The sequence below is a fragment of the Aspergillus karnatakaensis genome, assembly GCF_047715665.1.
Source record: "Aspergillus karnatakaensis strain CBS 102800 unplaced genomic scaffold BJY04scaffold_60, whole genome shotgun sequence".
NCBI lineage: Eukaryota > Fungi > Ascomycota > Eurotiomycetes > Eurotiales > Aspergillaceae > Aspergillus > Aspergillus karnatakaensis.
In genome coordinates, this window is record NW_027395772.1 from 86866 (window position 1) to 103141 (window position 16276).

Sequence of the window (16276 nt, forward strand, 5' to 3'; positions counted from 1 at the left end):
CAGCTTTTATATAGTGTCTTTTCTAATAATCAATATCTAAGTATATAGTTACTCTCTGCCGGAAGCAATCTTTATTTTCTCAAAAGAAATGTTGCACAATCGGCGAAAACGTTTTGTTACCATAGGCCGACCCCCCAAAAGTCAGATACCCTGGGTTGTAGGTACCCAGGTTATCTTGAATCTTGCCTTGATCACCAAATACAAATACCGTCTGCATTCCCATCACCATGTGCTGAAGTGTATGACAATGCATCATCCAGACACCAGGATCTGTCACGCGTATACGCCATGCCCTCCAACCAGCGGGAGCGAGAGCCTGTCCATTAGTTTCAAACCCATATAGTACAGTCGTATCCCTCAAGACAGGCTGTGTCCCTTGCAGTCGTTTCTCATTCTCTACTGGATCATACTGGCCCTGTCCTGCACCAAGATCATAGTAGTGTCTGCCATGGCCATGAAAGGGGTGAGTTTCCACGGTGCCTTTGGTAAAAGCACCCTGATTCTGCCAAACAATCTCAAGTACCTCCCCAAACCTGGTGGGGAAGATGCGATTGTCCTTATCAAATCCACTCCCTGCGGCGATTGCCTTCTTGTACGAATCCATGAGATCAAGCTTATTATCCTGTATTTGCACAAGATAAGGTGATGTTGGAAATGTCTCAACCCAGTCATACCCGCTCTGCAGCCAGAGAACATGATCACTGAAATTCTGGTGAACGTTGATAGTAATTCGCCGGTCTATTTCGCCTAGCTTCGGAAAATCCGGATCGTCCTCAAGAGGCCGTAATTGGTAGTCCAGCCAGCCGTAGTTGAGCTTCGCAATCGGAAGTGGTGGCGTAGGCAAGGTGGTGGTCAAACTAGCTGGTGCCGCGGACGGGTATTGCAGGATCGCATATGTGGTCAAACTTTGGTTTCTAGAAACAGTCGTCATCTGAATATAGAAGTATTGCCGGTTAGACTGTTTGAGATCGTTTTCATCCTTTGCCTTGAGAAGCACACTGAATCTCTGGCCACTAGCAATCTGCAGGTAGGTCGTCGGTAATGGGCGAGTATAGTGACCATCCGCCTCGATAATCACAACTTCATGACTCTCTATGGCAATCGAAATAAGGGATAGGGCAGTTGCTCCAATTAGCCGGAAGCGATACGTTTTTCCTGGGTCGACATGTATAGCTGCACGTTGACACGAACCGGTGGGATCGTAGCTTGCGACCGGTAGGCCATGGCCGTTCATGAGCACCGCAGCGGGTTCCCCACTCCAATTAAAAGGGCTTGACATGAGGCCATGCTCGATCTCCTCATCCGTCTTGAGAAAGAAATCAGACAAGGCGATGATGCGTTCCTCGTCATACTTATATGGCGGTGGCCGACTGGACTCCACAATAAGGGCACCAGCAGCAGTGACGGCCTGGAAGCCAACATGAGAATGGTAGAAATATGTCCCGGCATAGCCATCTTCTACTTTCACCTCGTAGTCAAAGAAGTGGCCTGGCGGTATCGGCCATTGACTAGCCATAGGAGTCCCGTCGGAGAACGGTGCGGTAAATGCAGACAAGCCATGCCAGTGCTAAGGGTAGTTCAGAAGCTGTTCAGCTGGATACTAGAGGCGCACGGGTTATGATTACTGCTCACCATCGTTGTGTTCATATTTTGCAGGTCATTACAAACTCGAATCCAGGTGGTCTGTCCTTCTTGAATACGGATCTCCGGCCCCGGAAAGGATCCGTTCACCAAAACGGAGTATCTATCTGAGCATGCCTGGTTGTATTTCTGCGCCGTTACTCGAAGAATGTAGTCTGGCTGGAAAGAGCCATCATGCTGAACAAGCGCCCCTTGGCTGATGAGCGGGAGCAGCCAGATGAGAAGGAAAGCAGTTAGACGCATTTTTGTTTCTAGTGAAAGACGAGTAACCCTCTCTAGAGTTCCTCAATTGAGAGGAAGCACCCACACAAGGACATGTCGGCTTTAATGGCAGCATCGCCCATTTGCAATGCGGAACCGTATTGATCGGGCCTCATTTACAGAGTTGATGAGGCCCATGCTTCGATGTCTGTTTGCGGAACCGCCGGGTCCCGGAAAATATGGTCAAAGTAAGCCAGTGACATCTTCCTGTCGCTTAGACGTAATAGTTATCAAACCGTGATGTAAGTTCGTCCACAGTGTATGGAAATGAAGAACGGGATTTGTATCAAATTCACCTACTACCGAATGCTCAAATTCTGCGCACCGATGCGCCACCACAAAGTAGCTACTAGGCTCATTATCATTGCGCTTGGATGGATATTGGATGCGCTTAAAAAGTGTGTTTGGAAGCACCACTGACACAGCCTAACACATCTGTAAACTGACTTAGAATACTACTGACATTAGAGTCAATGGCCTGGTGATCTATCTCTTCAAAGCAGCCTGCTTTTCCTATGAAAACAACCACCATAGACCTAGTTCCTAATTGAATCGGAGTGCCACTATACACACTCATATAAATAAATTCTCTGGCAGCAGGTCGACTAGCTTTCAATAACAGCCAAATAGCTTTCCTGTTCTCCGCGCAATCTACATCTCCACGTTGTCCAGTAAAGGGGGGTAGACAATCACGCATCTTACTATTATTTCTCTTCTATTATAGCCGTCAATGGCGACTCGTCACCTATTTCCTGGCGTGAAGATCAATTTGAGCAGGGCTCATTAGCTCCGCCTGTAAGCCCGACACATAGACGAAGCGGGTGGAATAATCAACCCCGGAACACGCATGAGAAGGGTTATGAACGAGTCCAGAAGTGCACGGACCTACCTCGCCTTATTTCCTTTAAGCACTCGTAGTTATGCACAATTCAAGAACGAGGATCTTGAACACATGACATTGGACCATTCACGGTCAAAGTCAAATAGGACCCTGAGACACAAGAACAAATTGAAGAAAGATCTAGAGCAAGAGCCCCAACCAAGTCTAAGAATAAAATCACCCTTCCGTTGTCCCTATCCTATATTCCGACGGTGTAAACCCAAGTCTGCAGCTCAACACCGCCTTGTCATAGCCGACAATTAACCCGATCATCCAAAGCAAAAAGCAATATTTGAAAGAACTACACGATCACAGAAAGTGCCCTGCTCCAAGTTGGCTCGTTTCCCATTGCAGTCGCAGGGGCCGGATCCCTTACTATTTGCTGGCGAACTAGCTTCTGCGTATCCCATCTTCAAGCTGAGTACTTAAGGCCATCGGGGAACCTCGGCCCTATGATATAATAGATGTACTGAGATGTGGACAGCAGACAAAGATTGGATATTCTGATATATCCTATTGGAGCCCACAGGCGGTGTACATGCGATGGCCTGCATACTCGTGTACGATCAGGATCACCAAGGAATCCATACAATGTTGAAGCTGGTACGCATTCGAGCACTTGCCCCAAGCACCGATGACCAGTCCTTCAGCGCGATATTAGAGTCATAACCATGGTCCCTAGTCAGGCAAACTCATAAGATCCACCTGAGCAACAACACATCTAATTAGTTACTACATTAATTGCTCTTCATGCATGTATATAAAACCGTCGTTTATGCCTGCAGATATCCGCAATTAATTGAGTCTGGCATGGTCATAAATGCGCTGGGAAGTTTTGCAACTAGAAAGCAGGCCCTAAGACACGCCTATTGGTCAGGCAGGCTGGAACTGTGGGGAGCACGGAAGATGCCGGGTGCTCCAGACGTGACATATGTCTCCCTCTATTCAGTTCGCAGCTTGTAGAAATAAAATGGTGTTCTGTGGAGTCAGGTACTATACTCACGATGAGTACGCCCCTAGTTATGTGTCTCGCGTCTTCAGGCACTGTCCAGAGATTTGGAAGGAGATGCCATTTGTCAGATCTATTATGCAAAGTTGCTGTACAAGAGGGAGCTCAGCTGCCTGGTTTGCTCATAGTCCTGTGACTCTGAGTCTAGAAAGCGCGGATATCCTGGTTTTCGAGTCTCATGGCTGTGTAAAATACAGGTATTGCAATGCGCACCATCCTCCCTCATTCGTAAATATAGTGCGGATGGTCCTGATTGAGCTAGGTCCATCATCGGATTAACCTGTTGGCACTCAGACACTGAGGCCTGGCCCGCTAAGTTGCATAGCAGGCAGTTTATGTATCTTTGCGGCCATGGTGGTGGGCAAATCCTTAGCAACGTATGTGCGCGGCCCAGACTTCCTGCGATCCAAGCATCCGCAATCATGCCTGTCCTCGTATGATCTAGTATCGATGTGTGGGTGCTTTACTTGAGGAATATGCTGATGACTTGTTCGTTTGCTGACGCTCCAAGGCAACGTCTAGCGGCATTTTGCGATCCCAGTCAACGAGGAATGTATTTGCGCCTCCATTCAGCATCAAACAAACAAGGGTACTGCTTCACCAGTTTGCTGCATGGTGTAGCAGAGTCCATCCATTACGATTAGGGCAATGGTACATTTGCCCCCAGCAGCAACCATCCACTCAATCAAGAGCAGCGCTATCTCCGCGTGGCCGGATACCAGTGCCTTCGACAAGGGCACCTGGTATCTTTGTCTGTATCTGACCGACTAGCCCCTTTCTCGAGCAAGCACATTACCATTGTCTTGTTTCCCATAGGTGCTGCGAGATGAAGCGGAGTGTCCCCAAATTTATTTGGCTTCATCACCTCACCTCCAGCATTGCGTGGTGCCTCTATCACTAGTGAACGCAGCATTGGGGTCCCCGAGCCAAAGCACGCGGTATGCACCGTTGTAACCCTTTCTAGGCCTTCTGCCAGGACATTCGCGCCAGCTCCACGCAAATTTAGAACTCTCTCGGCGTGTCCATGGCTTACTGCATGTTGCAGCGGGGTCCGTCGAGATTTGTCCAGCGGATCACGGTTGCCAGTGCTGAGAATGAGCTGACGCAATATTGCGACAATTCTGGTCATTGGCAGCACATGCGTCGGTGGCAGAATAGCAAGCGCATTGACAAGAGGTGAGATGAGAAAGGCTACGTAGGCCGACTGCTGTTTCAACCGGAAGTAGCTCATCGGCCATGTCGAAGACCAAGTATCCATGCATATAGCCCTGCATACGGCGAGTAAACTGCGCTCGCGGTTTACCCACCTTGTCTTGGAGCCAGTCGTCAAATTCGGGTGTCGGTTCTAGGCCAGCAGCGTGAAGCTGGGGTGTGAGCAGGCCATCAAAGATTCTGGTGGTCTGGATGAGCGCATTGCAAGCTGCGACATCTTGATGTCGTGTTATGGCGAGGATCAACTGTGGCGGAAGCTACGTGAAGCTCCTTGTGGGTTTGATGTGGTGGAGTTGGGTGCAATACGAGTCGGGCGCAGCAGCGGCATGTCTTCATTTATGTTGCGTGATGTCAAGTTCTTATCAAATGAGCCGCGATATCAAGGAAGGCCATAGTAGCACAGAGGCAAATACAGGATTCTATCTAGAATGTGGCGTAGTCCAGACCACTGCGGGGGTTACATCACGGCGCAAAGGCGAATAACCCTACATTCTTCGCATACCTGCTGACTTGACGGCTTCCCTTGCACACGATTGTTGGACGGTCTAGATTCCTCCCCTCACTCATTTCAGTCTTCTTAAAGCCAGTCCAGGCGCAGCTGGTGAATTAATGGCTGGTCCAAAAAAAAAGGCGACGCGTCGACGCTATCATCGGACCGGCACAACCGGGTACAGAGACCTAGCTTATCATGGCAGACGCAGAGAAGAAAATCAGCGTTACGGAAACTGTTACCTTAAGTTCCGCTGAGGATCCCGAAGTTGTCGAAAAGCCAGCGCCAGTCCCCAAGCAAACATGGCGGCGCTACGTATGGGACACGTTTGACAAGACACCGGAGGAGCGCCGATTCCTCTTCAAGCTGGATGCTGCGCTCTTGACCTTTGCTTCTCTAGGTAGGCATCATCAAATGCTTCCCATAAGTCGCGATGGTACATGTTTTGTTAATGACTGCCAGGATACTTCGTCAAAACTCTGGACCAAAACAACATCAACAGTGCCTTTGTATCTGGAATGTGAGAACAAACCCCATTTCTGCATTTATAGAATATGGAATCGTCGAAGAAACTTACCAGAGACATGGCAAGACAGGAAAGAAGACCTATCGCTCTACAAAAATGAACTCAACTACATGCAAGCCTGCTGGACGGTCGGTTATGCCATCGGCGAGATTCCAAGCAACCTGCTCCTCACGCGCATCCGGCCGCGATATTGGTTGCCCGCTATGGAGGTATGCATGATGAGACTTTCTACTCCTTATTTAAACGATCAGCTTACTTTCGATGTCTCTTTTTATCTAGATAATATGGACGATCCTCACATTCTCCCTGTCGAGATGTCGAACGCCCACTCAAATATACATCATACGGTTCTTCGTTGGTAAAACTACTACCTCTGATGTATCATGAGAATCGAACCCAGCACTAACACGGCAATGCCTGTAGGTCTCTCTGAAAGCACATTCTACCCAGGAATGCAATACATCATCGGCTCGTGGTATCGAAAAGATGAGCTAGCAAAGCGTTCTTGCATATTCCAAGCCAGCGGCGCAATCGCAATCATGCTATCCGGCTGCCTGATGGCCGGTGCGTATAACCTAGGCGGCATTGGAGGGTTCAAAGGGTGGCAGTGGTATGTCATGGTCCAGATATCCCCTTGACACCCAGTGGGTGATGACACTACGTCTTCAAAATCATCGATTAACAGCGTTACCACTCTAGGCTGTTTCTGATGGATGGAATCATCTCCATCCCCATTGGCGTCTTGGGCTTCTTTCTGATCCCCGATGTGCCGGAGATTGCGAAACCATGGTATTTGAGCGAGCAGGTATGGATTATTATTGCATCAATCAAACGCAATTGTGTGCGATCTATATGGAACTTTGCTTATCCCTTGGTTCTGGTTATAGGAAGTAGCACTTGCCCAGACCAGAATGAAGCTTGAGGGCCGGAACGACAGAGAGCCATTCTCTCGAGCCAAGCTGAAGCGGATCTTCACTTCGTGGCATCTGCCTCTCCTTGTCGCTATGTACATGTGAGTCACCTCCATCTTGCTTCTGTTATGTCCTAGAGTGGATGTGTGTACTAAACCCCTCTCTGAGAAAAGCGCATTCAGCAGCGCCACGCCATCACAACCAGCTTTTCAACAGTACGCTAGAAGCAGTCCCTGATGATTGCATCAGATAGGGTAGTACATCTTGAAGTCTAACATCGAGATAGATACCTTAAAGCATCCGTCGACCCCACGTACTCAGTTTCTCAAATCAACCTCTACCCTTCCTCAACATACGCAGTCCAAGTGGTAACGACATTAGCTTATGCCTGTACGTTGATTCTCAATAAGCAAAAGAAGCACAGGAGAGGCAATGGCCAGTAGAGCTAACCAAAGGCTATCGACAATATTAGGGCTATCCGACTCTGCGTTCAGTGGACGGCGTTGGCCCCTGATCATTTGCGGCGGAGTATGCATCCACCCTACCTCCCCAATATTTCGGAAGAGCAAACGAAAAACCTAACAAAAGTCTTTGTGTCCTTAGATTGTCGACATCGCATGCACAGTCCCACTGGCAATATGGAGGATCCCCGCTGCAGCAAAATGGTCGTGCTTCATCCTCTGGGGAGCAGGATACGGACTTAGCGGGCTTTGCATGGCGTACGTACCATCCCTCATTTCGATGCCCTTACATTTCTTCCTTTCGATTCAAAGCCCCAATAGCCACTCTCCTAGCCGTGACTAACAGTATACAGCTGGGCTCAAGAAATTTGTTCCGCCGACAACGAAGAGCGCGCCCTGGTCGTCGCGGCAATGAACACCATGTCCCATGTCTTTAACGCTTGGTTGCCGCAGATCGTCTGGCAGCAGATTGATGCGCCGCAGTATACAGCAGGGTATATCAGCTGTGCTGGGATGGCGGCGGGGCTGGTGGGATTTGTTTGGCTTGTGCGGATGAAGGAGAAGCAAAGTACCTGAACAGAGGCCTCTCCAGACAGAGCTACGTCGATCTGGTAGAGCCTCGTCTTGGTATATTGTGTATCGACAAATGGCACTGATCGGGTCTAGGTTGCAGGATGTTCATTCATCGTGGCGGTGATATTTACCTATGAACTTGCCATCGCTATATTATAAATTGCTCGCCCAGAGTAGACAGTGACTGCTGGGTGGTGGTTGTAATTGGGTTACGCGATGGAAAATAAACTAAAATCCCAAATCAAGCTAAGTTCAAGTAATTGAAGACTTACTATGACTAGTATTCAAGAGTCTGTTGGAGACACTGACTGAACCTCCTTCATACCCAACTGCGTATAACTGCCCAGTTTCCAAACCCCAAACTTGTTTATTGCATAGATGTCCCGGCACCAAGTGGACGACTACTCCGGTGGAAACACATACCCCGAAATCCCCTCATCATAATACCCAAATTGACCAATCGTAGCATCCCTCTCCATCGCAGAGACCGTATAAAAGTGATCCAAAGCGTCCTGACTATAGAGCCGAAACAGCGGAACCACCTCGACCAGCCGGTCTGTGGAGTCCGTCGGATAAATATACCCAGCGACACTTGGGTCTCTATACACCGCGTCCTGCAGGGCACTGTCTCGCTCTGCTGCCGAGGTAGTGTATAGGTGGTCGCCCCGGGACGGCGAGTATAGTCGGTAGAACGAGACAGTACCGGATACCTGGGCCTCGTAGATACGGCATGCTTCTCCCTCGGCGGAGTATCTGTAAAGTTGGACTGCGTTGAGGAGCTCGGCTCCGTCTGTGGTGTAGAAGTGGTCGTGGACGGACGGGTGGAAGGCTCGGTAGAAGGGGACAGGGGTCTGGAGAACGGCGCGCGGGGGTATTGTTGCGGCGGGAGCGGTAGCACCAAGGGCTGCAGTTATGAGGGTGAGGATGTTTCCGTATCGGATCATTTTATTGGGTGGAGGTAGAACGCTCTTTTCAGGGAACGCGAGGAGTGTGGCTGGGTGTGTCTTTGCTGGGGGATCCGCCTACAAGGACCTTAGCTTAATTATATAGCTTTCGAGGCCTTGCTAGCCGTATCCCAGATACACACGTACGTTTCTTTCCTTTCTGTAGTAACTTCCTACCAGTCTAGACTGATAATCGAACCCTTTACTGTGGCTGGCTGGATCTGCAAGTCAGCCGGACTGGAGGTATGACAAGCAATACTACAGGCCAGTCTAGTTTAAAATAGGAATCCGTGTAACAGATATGCGTGAAGCCACTGCCATGAACGTCCGGGGTAGAGGTGAGATGCAGTGCGGTAATCGAATCGCGTAAATCACCCATATTTGCCTGCGAACCTTGCTATCTTCTCGGAGATCCATCCATTTCCAGCCCCCTTTCGGCGTGCATGCTTGTCCGATACTCACCGCGTGACTAGGCTGGTCATCAGAGTAGCTAGCTGCCTAGTAAGCCTCTGTGTCCCCGAGTTTCACGCCGCAGGGTTCACTTACTGAGCACTTCACTTGGAATGCACTATAATCCGGGGGGCCCATGCACGAGAGCGCCCACTTCGGGATCGCCGATGTCAGTCTGCTAGACCTAGACTTCTGAGCCTCTGTGGATGTAGGTGGTGGGGATGAGCTTCCGATGTGAGACTGGTATTGGAATAGAATGGACTGCGGTTGTTGTATCGTAGGGATCGCAAGGAGTAGGGCTATAGGGCTGTTACATATCAATCCTAGGTAGATAAGAGATTATGTCCATTCTAGGTCGATGGCTTTGGCAGTATGATTCTAGTTATTTGGTATTGAATTCTTCAGATCGTCTACACAGAGGTAGGTAATCGGAATGAAGAACAGGGCTTAGAATAGATGTATGGCTTGCAGGCTATGCCTCGGATTAAGGAGACATAGATTAGGTCTACCCTCTCAAGTCTAGAATAATTCCCTCCAAGCTACCGCAAAAGCACACCTGCAATGGAGTTAATAAAGTCAATCCCCTCCTTCCTCCAGCTATCCTCTTCCAACACCCCAGCGCCCGTAGCATTCGCATCAAGAACCAGGTCCACCGGCCTGCGGGTCTCATATTGCTCCCAATATCCACCCTTCGGACCATGCTCCTCAAAGTTCGGATCTAGATCATGGATGAATCCTGCCCACATACTTGCGACTTTCTCACTCAGCCCCACATGCTTCCTCAAGTCTTCCCTCGATAAACCGCCGAACGGTTTCCCGTAGTGATAACCTAGCCCTTGCACATTGTTAAACACGAATGAGACTTCTGTGAAATGTGCGACGCCATCGAGGTAGTCTACGTCGTTGCCGCGCGTGTTGAAGCGGTAGCAGTAGGCTGGTGTGTTGAAATCAGCCCATGCGGCGCATTGTGCGCGGCGAGGGGCGTGCATGCTGACATCGCCGGCGAAGGCGGATGTGCGACGCCATTGCAGGCCTTTGGAGGGGATGCGGGTTGCGTTGAGGAAGGCGGGGATTCCCTGGGATGGATCATCCGGGTAGAGGCTTAGGATGCGGCTGGCAAGAGTGGGAGGAAGGGTGTAGCTGGATGTGCTGTCTTCGAATTTGTTAGCTTAGCTTGGCGCAGTGGAATAAAAACAGTGGTCATACTGGTAAGGTAGTTGTAGAACTGAGCAGTAGTGTTGATTCCTGTTGGGCCGAAGGAGGTCCCTTCGTCTGTGTTTGTTCCTGCGATGATGGGCACTTTGACGAATGCACCCTTCTCAAGTTGAATGCTACCCTGTTCCCTGAGGAGGTCACCGTCGACAGCTGGGGAGAAGTCGTATGCTGGACTTCCCTCCGTGCCATTGAAAAGAGCATTCAACTCCTCGAACGGCACCGTTCGCAGGCATTGCAGAGTATCCTCTGCACCCGAACACCCAGCCTTCTCCACAATCTCATCATACTGCAGCTGAGATTGGGTGGTGTTAGAGGAGCTCGCCATGATAGAGCCACCAGACTGCATGATGGCCCCGCGGAAAAGGCCATCATCTCGGCCACCGTACGCGATTAGATGAGCTCCGACGGACATGCCACCAGCAGATTCACCCCAGATTGTCACTTTGGAAGGGTCACCTCCAAAGGCCGCAATATTTTCTTGGATCCACTGCAATGCGAGTCGTTGGTCGCGGAGACCCAGATTTGTTGCGCCAGCAGCGGTTACTTCGTCGGAAGCCAGGAAACCCCATGTTGAGAGGCGGTAGTTGATAGTTATGCCGATGAAAGGTTTTCCTGATGCTTTGTAAGCTTGATGCGTACGCATATAGTTTCGGGAAAAGAGCTCACCAATGCGATGTGCATTCGCAACAATAGCAGACATGTTATATCGCTCGTCCGCACCAGAGCCCATGACAAAGCCACCGCCATGAATCCAAACTCCCACGGGGAGATCCGACCCTTCTTCAACAGAGGAGTCGCGGATAACGTTCAAAGTAAGACACGCTTCAGACATTGGATACCAGATCGAGTCGGTCTATATGTCTTCACGTTAGATTCGGCAGGGAGACTATTTCGTTAGAGCTCTGGAGTACTACTTACCCCATACCCCACGCAGATATCGCCATAAGCCTTTGCATCCCGCTCCCCTTCCCAGGTCTCATTAAGCGACTGCGGTAGTCCAAACCGCCAATCTCCAACCGGTTGCTGCGCGTACGGAATCCCGAGGAAGAGGTCCTGGCCATAGTGTGTATTTCTGACACCGGTATAGGTACCATTTCGGACGTGTGCTGTGGGTTGTGCTCCTCGTGTGAGCAAACCGCTTGGGGCAGCGAGTGCGATATCGCTGAGGACAGCAAGTCCCAGCAACGGTTTGAGAATCATTTCAAGCTAGGAAACCTGTAAGGAAAAGTCATTAACGAATGTTCCTTCACCCCCGCGACGAAAGACGGGTATATATACGGATTTGAACGGACTTCACCCGCACTGCGGAGACGGAATGACGTGCGCTGTGCAAGGTCAATGCTCAAGGTCACCGCCGCACAGCGTCCGAACCCAGTCTGATCTGGGGTAACCTCCGAGGGGAGGATGTGGAGATCCATGATGGATTTTCTTCACGGTTCCCGCATATGGAAGGAGCATTGGAGAGTCGGGGTCGCTCGGTGTGGGGAGTGGCCATGGTTAGCGGGGGTATTTCCGATGTTTTGCCGTGGCATTCCCCATGAGTCTGGAATTTCAGTCCCTGTTTTGGACTGAGGAATGTCAATCCCGGCGGCAAGATAGATACTGGAGAGTCTGGTTGGACGAGTAGCTAGCTACTGCAACTGTGCCGAGTGTGCGAGTCATGTCCTTGCCTTGCATGCCGTTGTCTACCAAAGCGCCTACCTTCATACACGGGATTTACCTACTCCGGCAATGCTTAACTCAGATTGTGCATAATTACTATATTAGCAACATACTATAGCGCATAATTCAATGACGCAAAGAACAAAGCCAATCATGACTCGCGTCTTCTCCAACCACCCACTGCCATTACTCCAGCCCCTCACTCTCACCAACAACGAACACACAAATGCTACTCCTACTGCGCAGCCGTCCCGTCCTCGCTCTTCGAATCAGCTGTTGTTACGGTCGCTGTGGCCGTGACCTCGTCCACATGCTCCGGCCTCCCCTTTCGTTCGGTCCCCATCTCGCTCGTCGGGCGAACCGTCCCATACAACTTCGGCATCGGCTCGAGTTTCTGTCGGAGAATCCAAGTCCGGAAGTGCCAGATCGCGTTCTTGAGCTGATACATGACGTGGTGGCGGGTGGAGACGGAGAACACCCGATCCAATTCCTCGAGGGTGAGTTCTGCTATCATCAGCATACCGTGATTCTAGCAAAGGGGGACAGCGTACCTTTCGTTTCCGGCACGAACAGCAAAACCAATATCCATCCGATCAGACACCAGGCGGCATACCAACTAAAGGCACCCTGTGGCTTGAAGGACCGCAGTAGCATAGGCCAGGTAAACGAGAGAATGAAGTTGAAGCACCATGTTGTGGCGGTCGCCCACGACATGCCGACTTCTCGAACATGCAGCGGGAATGCCTCGGCGGAATATGTAAACGGTACAGGGCCTTCACCAGGGGAGTAGAAGACCTCAAACAGGTACATGCCTGTCGTGACCATAGCCACTCGAGCTTTACTATCTCCCACGTGAGGCTCGATCCAGAATGAGAAACCCGACCAGAAGAGAAAGACAGCGAGCCAGGGAAATGTGAAGAGCAAGAGGTTTCGGCGTCCCCACGTATCGATAGTCAAGAAGGCTGGAATCGCAAAGACCCAGTTCAATATACCTGTGCCCATTGAGGCCAGCAAAGCTTCCTGGATACTGTACCCGGATTCCACAAAAATCGTCGTGGAGTAATAGGCAATCACGTTGACGCCACAGAACTGCTGCAGGAACATAACGATCCAAGTTGCAAGGGTGGCTCGGCGGTTTCGGGGAATGGAAAACAATTCAAAGAACATGGTGAAAAAGTTCTTGCCTCTGTTGACCTTGCGCTCGAGCTCGACACCGACGTACGCGTAGTACAGATCGCGAGCGGCTTGCAGATCCGTAGGGCGCAGCGTCCGGAACGACTTGAAGGCACCAGCAATCTTGTTATGCTGGATCAGCCAGCGAGGTGATTCGGGACAATAGTAGACTTGAGCGCAGACAATGATCGGGAGCACCACGGTGCTGCCAAGCATAAGACGCCAGCTGAGGTCTTCCTCAACACCCATGAACGCAACACCTATTATGTTACCTACTCAAGTCAACCCTGCTCCGTCTCAGTACTTACGGCAAACTCACCTAGCATTATTCCGAAGGCCGTCCACATTTGCCACATCATCACGAGCGCACCACGAATCGGGGCAGGTGAGCATTCGGCCGCGTAGACAGGCACGGTGGAGGACTTGGAGCCGATACCGAGACCGAGGACAAAGCGGGCTAGGAAGAGGTTGACCCACGAGTTCGCAACACCTTCCCAGACCGAGGCCACGGCGGCGACAACACAGGAGATGAAGATAGTTCCTCGTCGCGCAAAGTATCGGTTCAGCGGCTCGGTCAACCAGCAGCCGACAATGGCGCAGGCAAGGTACGGAGCACCGACAACGAGGCCAGTGATGTAGTCTTGCATCTGCGGAGAGAAGCGGTCGGACTCTATCCCGAGGAGCTAGTTTGGTGAGAACGAGCATAAAGCAGTGAGCTCGATTGCAACTCACCCTGGGATATATGACAACGGCGCCGTTATTGGCAGTCTCATCCATCCCCTGCACAGCAGCAGCCAACGAGCACATGGCTAACAATTAGCAAAGCAACATAATGGAGACAGTAGCATACAAGCCATAAAGTACAGCTGCCATGGCTGCGACCATTTGTGGGTGGTCTCCCGCCGCAAAGCTTCCCGCTCGTCCTTGGTCAGCTCCGGCAGGGTTTCAGCTACAGCCGGATTCTGAGAGATCAGGGCGCCCTTGCGAAAGAGCGTCCTATACTCCATCAAGCCAAACCTGTCGCAAAATCGATCGACATCGTCAAGCAGCTCTTCACGCGGAACCCCGGCGAGTGGGTTCTCAAAGACTGCACTCAGCTTGTTTCGATCCTGGCATTCGACATCGTAGATGCCGTGGGTCTTCGGTTGTTGGTGTTCTGTGTGCTCAACACGCTGAGCATCCTTGCTGTTCCCGGAAGACTGGCGTGAGGGCTCCATATTGGATAGGTGAGTGAAAATGTCGATGAAAGAGGTGGGCTGCAGGTTGGGCCATGGACGGTTGCTTTATTTCCTGGTGACTACTAGAAGTATGTCTATGCCGTCACTCACAGCTATGCTGCACGGGAATGACAGCAAGAGATAGCGTGGTCCGATGCGGGGTGCCCATCACTGGGTATGCTCGTAGAGTTCAGCCCCAGTCAGTGCAGCGGCTCCAGCCAAGATCGTAAATCCTGGCAGTTGGTGTGGGCTGTCAACCTATCACAAGGCCATGATAGATGCTTTCCCCGGGGAGGGTCATCTGAGCACGTCTCTAACTCTCCATACCTAGAGTACGACCAAGGGATCCAGAAAGTCAAGACCTGTCAAGAATCCTTGGAGAAGCTTATGCTAGATTGAGCCCCCACAATTGTTCTCTCGTCACGAACAGTATCGACATTCATTGGTGCCAATTGGGAAGATCCCGTTTTTCGACGATCCTTCGAGGACGGCTCGCAGACTACACCTCCATTGTAGTCTCCAAGCGGAGAACAATGCGGGAAACAATGCGCGCCTAGGCCAATTCTCTTGTTCGGAACCACCGGCTCTCATAGAGTGTGTACCATAAACTCAAAAGCGCCCCCAGATATGCCAACGGCGACGTCCCATGGTGCATGCGGGGGAGGCGCCCCCTCCAGATTGAGCGGCGCTAAAAGATAGACACTTGCCGGTCCACGGGGTTTCAGTCATTGTCGACGTCAGTGGCTTCCATCTCAGCATATAAGCACTGTCACAGTAGTATCAATGATTCAGATCCATCACCCACGATGTGATCGGAGAATTCTGGCGACTGTAGGAGGGAGAAAATGTTAACGGGTTTTGGTTGCGACCGAAGAATAACACACCAGATTCAAAGGCCTAGACTGCATCGAAGTATATTCTCTCCACAGCAATCCAGGTGATCGAGTGGCAAACGCGAAATTTCATTGAGCCACATCCAACGGTCGTCATGACTTTGTGGACTGAGGCAGCGGTAGCAACTTCGAATTTAGATGCCCATCGCGATGAAATACCTAGGTAGAATTTGCTTCCACCATATCCTTGACCTCTCTGCTGCTGTTTGTGACTTTTTTTTTTGCTACTCCCACTATTATGTTTTGACCGCGGAACGAGGGAAATTGGCCTAACCCATTTCATGCCGACCGAATTATATATAACGGACGCCCCTCCCTCAAAGGGCGGATGTTTCTTTCCTGGAGCCGAATGAGTTTACAGGTGATAGATCATCCAAAATATCCAACGCAAACTTATACTCAGTCCTCCAGCACTTTGAAATAACATCTCGCCAGTGAGGACTTTGGACAAGCTCAAGTGTTGGGAACGCCCCACTTGCATACAATCGATGCACTTCCTCATCATCCACCCCATCGTAGGGCTTCCGACTGACTAGTATCTCGTAAATAGTCGGGCCCAAAGCGAACAGATCACTCTGGATCGTGTTTGGCAACTCTTCGTCTCGGGGAAGAAAATGAGTCGCGTTTTCCATCACAATGGCCTCCGAGCCATCTAGGGCAGACCCCCAAAGTCCGACAAGCGAAGATTGCAAGAGCTGTCCACGAGGAATTGTCGAGCGCTTAAATCAGAGTGGATGACGTTCTCTTGGTGGATATAA

General features: G+C 50.7%; 6 protein-coding genes across 6 annotated transcripts; 1 reads left to right on the forward strand and 5 right to left on the reverse strand.

Annotated features, from left to right (window-relative positions):
- Window positions 1-79: 79 nt before the first annotated feature.
- BJY04DRAFT_210242 (Cupredoxin) lies at window positions 80-1884 on the reverse strand (the record flags this gene model as incomplete). The annotated part of the gene is made up of 2 exons (XM_073714226.1): window positions 80-1567; window positions 1633-1884. 2 exons carry the CDS (start codon window positions 1882-1884, stop codon window positions 80-82), a joined length of 1740 nt encoding a protein of 579 aa, XP_073566814.1.
- Window positions 1885-4534: 2650 nt separating this feature from the next.
- Window positions 4535-5242, reverse strand: BJY04DRAFT_199099 (uncharacterized protein). The gene has a single exon (XM_073712715.1). It carries the CDS (start codon window positions 5063-5065, stop codon window positions 4865-4867), a length of 201 nt encoding a protein of 66 aa, XP_073566815.1. The 5' UTR covers window positions 5066-5242; the 3' UTR covers window positions 4535-4864.
- Window positions 5243-5435: 193 nt separating this feature from the next.
- On the forward strand, window positions 5436-8202 carry BJY04DRAFT_199101 (major facilitator superfamily domain-containing protein). The gene is made up of 12 exons (XM_073712716.1): window positions 5436-5893; window positions 5956-6013; window positions 6090-6228; window positions 6299-6377; window positions 6443-6629; window positions 6719-6824; window positions 6907-7031; window positions 7104-7145; window positions 7217-7320; window positions 7403-7458; window positions 7534-7649; window positions 7745-8202. Exons 1-12 carry the CDS (start codon window positions 5692-5694, stop codon window positions 7965-7967), a joined length of 1437 nt encoding a protein of 478 aa, XP_073566816.1. The 5' UTR covers window positions 5436-5691; the 3' UTR covers window positions 7968-8202.
- A 163-nt stretch (window positions 8203-8365) lies between these two features.
- BJY04DRAFT_222504 (uncharacterized protein) lies at window positions 8366-8908 on the reverse strand (the record flags this gene model as incomplete). The annotated part of the gene is made up of 1 exon (XM_073717396.1): window positions 8366-8908. One exon carries the CDS (start codon window positions 8906-8908, stop codon window positions 8366-8368), a length of 543 nt encoding a protein of 180 aa, XP_073566817.1.
- Window positions 8909-9897: 989 nt separating this feature from the next.
- On the reverse strand, window positions 9898-11773 carry BJY04DRAFT_210244 (Alpha/Beta hydrolase protein; the record flags this gene model as incomplete). Its single annotated transcript, XM_073714227.1, has 4 exons — window positions 9898-10511; window positions 10565-11185; window positions 11240-11426; window positions 11492-11773. The coding sequence occupies 4 exons, from the start codon at window positions 11771-11773 to the stop codon at window positions 9898-9900; spliced, it is 1704 nt and encodes a 567-aa protein (XP_073566818.1).
- A 679-nt stretch (window positions 11774-12452) lies between these two features.
- On the reverse strand, window positions 12453-14625 carry BJY04DRAFT_231155 (sugar porter family MFS transporter; the record flags this gene model as incomplete). The annotated part of the gene is made up of 5 exons (XM_073719450.1): window positions 12453-12739; window positions 12787-13680; window positions 13728-14091; window positions 14141-14217; window positions 14259-14625. The coding sequence occupies 5 exons, from the start codon at window positions 14623-14625 to the stop codon at window positions 12471-12473; spliced, it is 1971 nt and encodes a 656-aa protein (XP_073566819.1). The 3' UTR covers window positions 12453-12470.
- Window positions 14626-16276: the final 1651 nt, after the last annotated feature.

Bases quoted from the DNA above. Each gene is read 5' to 3' on its own strand.
- BJY04DRAFT_199099 (XM_073712715.1), bottom strand. From the start codon at position 5,065: ATGCAGGGCTATATGCATGGATACTTGGTCTTCGACATGGCCGATGAG.
- BJY04DRAFT_199101 (XM_073712716.1), top strand. From the start codon at position 5,692: ATGGCAGACGCAGAGAAGAAAATCAGCGTTACGGAAACTGTTACCTTA. The intron at 6,014-6,089 runs GTGAGAACAAAC...ATGGCAAGACAG, and splicing joins AGTGCCTTTGTATCTGGAAT to GAAAGAAGACCTATCGCTCT. The intron at 6,630-6,718 runs GTATGTCATGGT...TTACCACTCTAG, and splicing joins GGGTTCAAAGGGTGGCAGTG to GCTGTTTCTGATGGATGGAA.